The sequence below is a fragment of the Parambassis ranga genome, chromosome 7 (assembly GCF_900634625.1).
Source record: "Parambassis ranga chromosome 7, fParRan2.1, whole genome shotgun sequence".
Taxonomy (NCBI): Eukaryota; Metazoa; Chordata; class Actinopteri; family Ambassidae; genus Parambassis; species Parambassis ranga.
In genome coordinates, this window is record NC_041028.1 from 10,226,680 (window position 1) to 10,236,465 (window position 9,786).

Genomic DNA, 9,786 nt, shown 5'->3' on the forward strand with positions numbered 1-9,786 from the left:
CAACCGTTCTTTTTTAACTTTATTTTTCCGGAAGCACCTGAAGGCAGCACAGGTCCCGTCCTCTCGTTACTCAGCTGTACGTAGTTATCGCGAGATTTCGCGGTGTGTTGTAAGCGGGCTGAAGTCTCAGCAGTCTGAAAGCCAGCAGAGTGAGGAACAAACAGCTAGAAGAATTAAAAGCGTGCACGCCGCAGACGGTGATTCTGCAACATTTCACAAGAAGGCGACCCAGGAACTTTAGGTTGTATCAAGTGTAACATCAGCGGAAAACGTGTAATTTAGCGCCTCTTTTTGTAACTTGAGTAAAGTTGAACTCTGCACGGCTCGGAGTACTCTCATCACAGCGGAAAGTCGGTTGGTGTTCGGCAGTTGGTTCTGCAGGAATGTCGCAGAAAGAGAGACCCAAGTTTTATCGACAGGAGGTCAACAAGACTATATGGGAAGTCCCGGACCGGTACCAAAACCTGTCCCCGGTTGGCTCTGGTGCCTACGGATCTGTTTGGTAAATCACTTTTGTGTAAATTAAAGTTACGTGAAGTGTGCTGGAGGTAGCTTAGTCACCCAACTTAACCTCCATTCATTTAAACGAGGCCTGTGTGTCTGAGGCTAAAGTTAGGTTAGCTCGTCCTGATTGTTGGCTAGCAAGGTGGAGCCACGATGTGTCGTTCAACAAGAAAACCACTTATGTTCGGTTATATCGAGTATTAGTAGCTAGTGGCATTTTAACTTCTAATATATAACAAGTCAAAGAGCAGGAAACCATTCGCTTACAGAAAGTTATATTACTCATATAGTCATATAGCTGACCTCTATTACTAATTACACACATTTTAGCTGCACTTCAAGTTTTCCACAGGTTACTATACCAACATTTGATAAGTCAGGAGGATAATACAGTACATACAGTACAATACAGTTTTTTCCAATATGGAGCTTTTCTGTTTTGTTCAAGTTAGTATTTTCCAGTTTTCTAATATTTTATAAGTGTTATATAAAATTAATGTTCGTGAGAATAATTGCAGCCTGCCTTCAAACAATTGTATGGTTTAACTGTAATACAGCTTAAAAGGGCAGCTTTCATAATCCTGCAAATCTCAAACAATTGATGATTGTCAACATGAATATCTTTTAATGGCCCTCCTATTCTCAATACAAACATCTTGGTGATCACTCGTCTTTTATACAATTGAATGCATGTTTTCAGTAATGTAAACAAACCGCAGCACTGAGAGGAAGACCATGTTCAAAGTCTTAACAAAAGACTGGTGGTAATTTGAGGTTTATTTTCCTAGTGCTCCCTGCAAAGGCAAAGGTAAGCTTTCACAAGAAAGAAGCGGACAGCTGTGCTGTTGCTGGGCAATAGGATAATCTGTTGCTGGTCAGATTACTGGCTGCTCACCAGTGCATTGACTGTGATTGTTTTTCGTTTTTTTTCCCTCAAGCCGTGCCCTGGTTTACACGATGGCTTTAAGTTTACTGTTCCCTGTTATTTTACTCTGAAACTGCACCTACAAAACATTGTTGTAAAGTTTAGTCATTCATGTTAATCTGAAGTTGACTCATCTGAATTATTCATAAACTGACTGCATCATGTAGTATTTTTGTCCAAAGGTGGAAGGGTGGCAGACAGTGTGACAGATCATAGATTTGATCATGGCCAGATTTCCACTTGGATAACTTGATAGCTATTTCTTTGGCTGAGCTTTATTCTCTCCTTGTGGAACATGTGGAACACATTAAACATTTTTTTAATAGTAAAAACATTGCTTAACACAGATAAACAATCGATATTTCATGTGGTAAATGTATGTGGATAGTGTTGTTATCCCTGACACTCAAGGCTGACTGTCAGTGTTGACTACTGTCAGGTGAGCTGAGCAGGCAGAAGTGTTGGTTTTGGGTTAGAGACAGTCTGTCTTCAGAGAGGAGGACAGACTGCAGCCCAGGCTGCTCCCAATATGCTGAGAGATGACATTTTCTGCTGATGTTGCACTTTCCCAGCCTTCAGCAGCTCTTACTGCACCTAATTTAGGTTTGAGAACAAACTCGACCCATATGAAACCCTTTGTCTGCCTAAAAAGCACAAACTCCCTTTTTAAATGCTATTGAGCCATAAGTAAAAATCACAAGTAAACATTTATCACTTGTAGGTTCTGATCAGAACATATTAAAGTCTTGCATGATATGAATTGTAATGAGATTTAAATATTTTTTCCCCAACAGTTCTGCATATGATAAAAAGACCGGCTTAAAAGTTGCTGTGAAGAAGCTGTCTCGGCCGTTTCAGTCCATCATCCATGCCAAAAGGACTTACAGAGAGCTGCGGTTGCTTAAACATATGAAACATGAAAATGTGAGCAGACATGTTTTCCTTCCCTTAATTCTGTGTGCTAGAAAAAGCGAATGAAGAACTTCTGCTTGTTATCCAGTGCATCATAGTGTTTGTTAAAAGTTTTATGATAATTCCTGGCCTTTGTGCTGATAATTTTAAAGTGAGTTTTATATTTTGCAGGTAATTGGACTCTTAGATGTCTTCAGCCCTGCTACAAGTCTGAAGGAATTCACTGATGTGTAAGTTGAAATCATTACCTAAATCACATGTTTTGCTGTTGGTGTACTTTCTGGACTGGAGTACAACACTACAACACAAAATTTAAGAACAGTGATATAAAAAGTGCAGTTTCTCGGCAGCAGATACTCCCTGCTCTGGTTGGAAAACACCTGGGGGCAGTCCAGCAGCCAAAACACACTGGAACATTTTTTAGACTGTCCAGTCTGTTAGCTATTCACTCTGGCTGACTCTAGTTTCCTTCCTTGTGTTTCCTGGATTCTGACTGCGTGAAACATAGTGTACCATAGCTGCTTTGCTTCTGGAAAACAGGTAGTAATTGTTTATTGATGCTGAAAGTTGTTACAAATGGGAAGTGAGCAGCTAGACAATTACTCAGTCCTTAGGTTATATGTGTGTGCTGTGCTGCCTTTGCTGTAAGGCTAACAAAAATTGGCCAAGTTGCATTATGCAATTTGCAAAACAATATGCACATACAGTAAATATTTGAGTTTGTTAGGCAATCTGTGGTTGTGTTGGGTTTCCCCAGGAAATTGTTTAGCTGAGATTAAGAGAGAGCAACTTACTTGTTTGCTACAAAGTGGCATCCTCAGTGTAACTGCACAGACACATACACATGCATAATGATTGGAAATATGCTCAAAATCATCTGGTTATTCTCATCTGTTTATGAAATTTAAATCACATGGTGCAGAAAGAACAATCCAGGCCTTAGTCACATAAGTAGAGAAACATTTTAATGTGGAAAAAAAGTCTACTTGGGCTCATGGAGGGGCTGTAGTTTGTTGAAACTGCATAGCAGTGTAGGCACTACATTTTGAGAGTAAAGTGAAGTGAAGAACTATGGTCCCTTTTTAATTAACTTTTTTATTTTCTTATCACCTGTGTGACAGGGATAAAGGAGTACATGTGCTGCAAATTTTCAGTTGCAGTATGTCCTTTATTGGAACTGAAGAGTGCATATGAACGCTAAAACTTTTGTGAAGTCTTTTGTCTTTGACACTTTAAGCAGCAGTGGTTCTCTTTACTGTTGCAATGGAGAGCTGCCCCACCCTCCTCCAAGATTAGTATAATGTCATGCAGGACTAAGGCAATATGAGGTCACACGTGTATGAGAGTGAGCCTGCGTGGATAAGAGAGAGTGAGAATAAATAAGTGGGTTGGCGAGTTGTCGTCTCTCTATATATCTGCACTTCTACTAGAACATTTAAAGTGTTCTGCTTGCAGTGTAATCTAAAAGAAAAATCTCAGATATGCAGGTACTCCAAGTGTGGTTCCCCTCTGCTCTAAAAATACAGCCTGAGTCACAACACAGTGGTTGAAGCAGCTCAGCGTTCCAGCAACGTTTCTATAGGAGGAAAACAGAGGTCACTATTTATATGCCGTTTTTCATGGTGGGTGAACTTTGCAGAGTGTCAGTGTCTCTGTGTGTGCTGCTGACAACAAGTTCAAGCATAACCAGGAACTATATTAAACCCTTACTCCCTGCACTGTGTGAGAATAGAAGAGTATTCATGAAACAGGTATTTGTTGAGCGACAGACTGACAGAGCAGCGCATGGCTCTGTGAGTTTTGGCTCCAAATCTAGCCTCTAGCATCCTGCTCCCACCTTTTTTTCCACAATTGCTGTTTTGGCATTTTAAACAGCTCAGGGATTAGACTTGAATTATCCACTGATGCAGTACTATTAAGCTCATTTATCTGTTGTGTGCTGTAAAATGACATTCCATTTGTGAAGGGCTTGGCCTTTCATGTGCCTCTGGAGATAAATGAGAATAAAAAGAACTAGGAGCTAAACCGGTTTAAACTCACATAGCCATATGGGAAATTAGTTGCAGGCTGCAAACAACTTTAATTGAATTTGTTTGGAAGTGCAAATATATTTGTTTTATAGCCATCTGGCTTGTTATGAAGTGAGACAACATTTCTGGTCTTGCGCTGACAGTCTTTTGTGTTTGGCAGGTATCTTGTGACTCACCTAATGGGAGCAGATCTCAACAACATAGTGAAATGTCAGAAACTAACAGATGACCATGTGCAGTTCCTCATATACCAGATCCTCCGAGGGTTAAAGGTGAGGTCCACATTTTGGGAAATATCACTTCCTGAGAAGTTTATGACAAGATCAGTGCTACTCATTTCTGCTTAGCTTGGCACGATAAAATAGAACTCTGCTGTAACCTCACAGTGATGACACTAATGAACGACTGTGGGGCAGGACAAGTAATACAGGATTTTTTTCCAATTTCCTGTGTTGGTTTGCTTTAGTTGTGCCAAGCCATGATGACGTGCATATCTGCAGCCACACTTATTTTAGTATTCTTAACATGGCATACACTATGTACTTCTGTAATAGGTATATATCAGCACAGCACACACCACCAACTACCAGCTGTGCTGCTGCATGTTGTTCTGTCAACAGAACAGGTACAGATCATTATGTTTAGTGAGATGAATCCATTCTTTATACATTGTACTGCAGTGCCTCTGATGTTTTTTGTTGTTGTGAATCATGACTACTTTAAACTGATAATGTGATTTAATGCACATCTTTCTCTGTCTCTGCAGTATATCCACTCAGCAGACATCATTCATAGAGTAAGTGTTACGTTTAATTTGTGTCAGACAAATGTTAGTGTGTCTTTGACCCTGATTGGAAGAAAAAAATGTGTCAGGGTTAAAAATTCTTCTACATGACAGAATCAGACTTGTGTAAACATGCAAGAGAGTGGAGGTTTTACAAAAACTATCCAGACTGCTCACCATCTAAAGTTAAAATCACATCGCCTCTCCTTCATGGGTTTGCTCCCCTCAGGATTTGAAACCAAGTAACTTGGCAGTGAATGAAGACTGTGAGCTGAAGGTCAGTGAACTGCTGCTCTTATTCAGGACATCACTGTATCTTCAAATTACCTGCACATGTGTGTTGCAAACAGTGCTGCCTTTTTTTTTTTGCTTTTTGTCAGATTTTGGACTTTGGTTTGGCACGCCACACCGATGATGAGATGACTGGCTACGTAGCCACACGCTGGTATCGAGCCCCAGAGATCATGTTGAACTGGATGCATTACAACATGACAGGTAGATGACAGTTAAAAAATCCTCTTGATCTGATATCTGAGAGAAGAATTGTTTGACATGATTCATCATATTTGTGTCATGTGTTTGTTTCAGTGGATATTTGGTCAGTGGGATGTATAATGGCAGAACTTCTCACTGGCAGAACTCTGTTTCCTGGTACTGACCGTATCCTTTTTGTTTGAGAGTACAGTATATGCAGAGCGTTCTTAGTCGGTGAGAAAAGGACACACCATTTGCATAACAAATAAAGTCGATTAAACTGATATTTACATTGTTGTAGAGGCACTGATTTATAATATTATGTTTCTGCCAGCACAGAGACCATGGTAATGGTTCTCTCCTCTTCTGAAAACCTGCTTTTCTCTTCACAATGCAATGCAATGAAAGGCTTTTTTAATGACGCATGTAATAGTCATGTTTCCACTATTCCCTTTTGCTTCACACCTTTCACACTGTCATTCTTCAGTTCCCTCTACCCTGTTAGCATGCATTATTGGCCTGCGCTATGACCAGTCTTTATATAAAACTTTAGCTCTAAGATCTGCAGTATCTGTGCTTACAGTTTTGTTTTTTCCTCTTCTCCTGGCAGCATTGTCTGACCAATGACTGAACTTGTAAGTCGGTGTACCAGCTGGCTGTCTACTGCTTCCACTTCCTCCTGTTTTTATCATTCTGCATTCTCTTAAATGCGTTTTATTCTCTTTTCTTTACAAAACAAAAGTGAATGTCATAAATGTTTTCTAAGTGATGAGTTGGAGCGGAAACTTTCCCCTCATCCAGCGTCTGGTCTTCCTTTAACGTGTGCTGGTAGACATTGATCAGTTGAAGTTAATCATGATGCTCGTCGGAACACCAGGGCCAGAACTCTTGATGAAATTATCTTCAGAGTCTGTGAGTTAAAAAGTGCTATGCAAGGTTTTTCCTCTAACCAGATTCCTGTCCTCAACTATCATGTAACCGCACTATGCATCAGCCTATTAATTGACAGCATGTTTTCCCTCCCCTGTGCCTTGTATCTGTCTCTGTAAATGCCTGAATTACATAGTGTTTGATGTAAGGTTTTTGTGGAAAAGGTGATTGAGATCTTTTACTGACTGTAATAAGAAATATTGTCATGTCTTTCCTCTGAATCTGATCATGCTTCCCTCTTAATTTGTGTCACATTTTGCTTCAAAGCTTGAAGTTTGCTTCTCAACACAACATTGTAGTGCATTTACAGCTTTTAATACCCACAGTGTTATGTTGAAAAACAACTTCATAACCGACTCTGCACTGTCGCTATACTCCCCTTGACACAAGGTTTATAGATATAAACCAGCTTCAGCAGATAATGCGTCTAACAGGAACGCCCCCAGCAACCCTGATAAGCAGGATGCCCAGCCACGAGGTGAGCCGGATCCCCAGTTGCCTTTCCTTAGACTAGATAGCAAGCTGGGGCAATGGGAACAGTCAAACTGGGTACACAGCTTCTGCCTCATTATTCTGTATTTATGTTGAGCTGTGTGCCAAAGTTTGAGTTGGTGCCAAGATTAAACTGTAAAGACAAGTCTTAATCTCTAAGGGTGGATGCATAACTCTCTGTCAGATGGGGTGCACAGAGGAGCAAGGCTCTGGGGCCTTAGGCAGGTGTTTTAGGATTTAATTCTTGCAGTAATGTTGTGTTGTCTGATGCACTTGCTGCATATGCTTACTGTGTGTGATTCAGTAGCTACTAACAGCATTTCCTGTGTTAAAAGATTTTTCTTCTGTCACTTTCTGTTTTCTATATTCAGCAATTGCTACCTTGCTTCTCTGAACATTGTTTGTGCTTTTTTTAAATTCTGAATGATTAGGCATAAAATATGTCAGGCAGCAGACAAACACAGTGGGATACTTTCAGTACTTAAATCCTAGTGGATCACTTTGGAAAATGTTGATTGGACTTGCATACTAAAAAATGGTCTATTTTGCCTTTACACTTTTTTTAACCACTCAATTCACTTACACTAAACTGCCTTGCTGTTGCTAGGCAACGTGGCTCGGCTGCCAATCACCGTTTTGCCGCAAGGTACACGTAGCTGTCAGCAGCAACTATGCAGAGTTTTTTTTAATGCATGCTTCTTACTTCAGAAAGCAAAAAACTCAGACACTGTCTTAATTTTAATGAATTTTGATCATACTGTGGTCAGTCCTCACAGAAGCACTTTATTGTAAACAGTGTCTTCATGCCCAAGAAAGCAGCCTTCAGGTGGGGGCATGGACATGTAATGTAACTTAGAGCTTACACTATAGTGTAGTAGAACATACAGTACATACAGTGTTGTGGGACATAGCCAGCTGTAGACGGAAGAGAATAACCAAACAGAAATAATTTGAGGCAGCTGGTGAGACTGAACAGAAGCAGTAGCATGAAATGATGTGTCATGGCTTGTAGCTGCTTGAATTATTGTTCTGATATATCTTCCCAGGCCAGGAACTACATCCACTCCTTGCCACTCATGCCCAAGAGGAACTTTGCTGATGTATTTATTGGTGCCAATCCACTAGGTAACTGCTGTGCTGTGTTATGGTGGTATCTTTACACATTTCCATGAAATAGTCTGCTTATATTTTGACGTGTTTTGTTTTTTTTTTGAAGCTGTGGACCTTCTGGAGAAAATGCTGGTTCTGGATACAGACAAGCGGATAACGGCAGCTGAGGCACTGGCTCACCCCTACTTCGCTCAGTACCACGACCCAGACGATGAACCTGAGGCTGAGCCATATGACCAGAGCTTTGAGAGCCGAGAGCTGGAGATTGAAGAGTGGAAACGTATGTTTTCTTTCTCTTAGAAAAGCAAAAAGTATGTATTTTCACTTAAGGAGAGGAGTCCTGACTGTTTGTAACATGGTTGTATTCTTGCAGGATTAACCTGGGAGGAGGTGTGCAGTTTTGAGCCGCCTGTGTTGGATGAAGATGACATGGAGTAATGTGCCACCAACGTTGACCTCAGTCTCTGACTTTTCAAGGTGTACGTTAGTGTTAAAAGTCAGACACACATCAGACTGCATATAAACCTTTATCTGCCTTTGTTAATTGAGAAAACATTGTCCATGGTTAATTCTATATCATTACCAGCACAGGCAATGGAAGAACAAGACCAATTATTATTTATGAACCACTAATTTTGATAGTCTGTTGCTGGCAAATGTCCCTTCTTACAGCAACTTAAATAATTTTATATTCAGACTTTTTTAAAATCTGACTCTGATGACTCATCACTGTGACACTGAGATGGTAAGACACCTGGACCTATGGCTGTGCTACTGTGTGTTTAAATCTCCTGTTGTGTAACTTATAAGCTTTTGTCTATCAATTTAAAAACAAACAAAAAAAGGAATATGCTAATGTACGATTCACCCTGCCACCACTGGGTCACATGTATTTGTCATCACCATGATTCTTCTTGTTCTTCTCGTATTTAAAGGAAATCACTTTGAAGGGTTTCATATCTGTGACTAGATTTTATGTTTTTAGATATTTGACAAATTGAGAATGTACCTGTTCTGTGTAGTCACTGATCTTTAGTGCTCTCCAGCTGAATTTCACACATTTTAATGTTTCTTCTGATAGTTTAGATTGCCCTATATGTAAGATCTGAGCCTCTGCTGTTTAAGGATAATGCTCTAATTAGCAAAAAATATTCATGGGTACATGCTGTGCTCAAAACGTATGTAAATATCTGTGCCATATATATTTTTTAATCTGACTCGTGGTTATGTCATAATGCAATCACTGTTAGCATGTACATCCAGATGTGTGCGTCCACGAGTGTTGCTGGTTTACAGAAATTTTAAATGTCATGCTATCTTGGAAATGAAATAATGCATAACTGTGTAAAAGAGGAAAGTATATTTATACTTTGTGGTTATACTTTGTGGTGGTGATATTTATAAGCAACAATCAAAGGATCTCTTAAACTATTTTCAGTCCTGCAAAGTAACTACTATCTTCAGTCCTTTAACAAAATAAAGACTTATTTTTAAGACATTTGTATGTTTTATTTTTCTATGAATTAGTTGAACTGAGGATTTTTTTTGCACTTTGGTAATTAATGTTTCCAGATTTCTTTCATTATTTTTTTAACCCAGGTGCAGTGCCATCATCAGTGTAGGGG

General features: G+C 39.7%; 1 protein-coding gene across 2 annotated transcripts; it reads left to right on the forward strand.

The window, feature by feature from the left end:
* Positions 1-114: 114 nt before the first annotated feature.
* mapk14a (mitogen-activated protein kinase 14a) lies at positions 115-9,657 on the forward strand. Of its 2 annotated transcripts, none has more exons than XM_028410257.1 (12): positions 115-502; positions 2,224-2,353; positions 2,513-2,571; positions 4,532-4,643; positions 5,138-5,167; positions 5,385-5,432; positions 5,536-5,650; positions 5,744-5,815; positions 6,462-6,541; positions 8,098-8,176; positions 8,268-8,441; positions 8,535-9,657. In XM_028410257.1, the coding sequence occupies exons 1-12, from the start codon at positions 384-386 to the stop codon at positions 8,597-8,599; spliced, it is 1,083 nt and encodes a 360-aa protein (XP_028266058.1). In that variant the 5' UTR covers positions 115-383; the 3' UTR covers positions 8,600-9,657. The 2 variants fall into 2 exon arrangements, with proteins under 2 accessions (XP_028266058.1, XP_028266059.1); XM_028410258.1 differs by lacking the exon at positions 6,462-6,541 and adding an exon at positions 6,958-7,037.
* Positions 9,658-9,786: the final 129 nt, after the last annotated feature.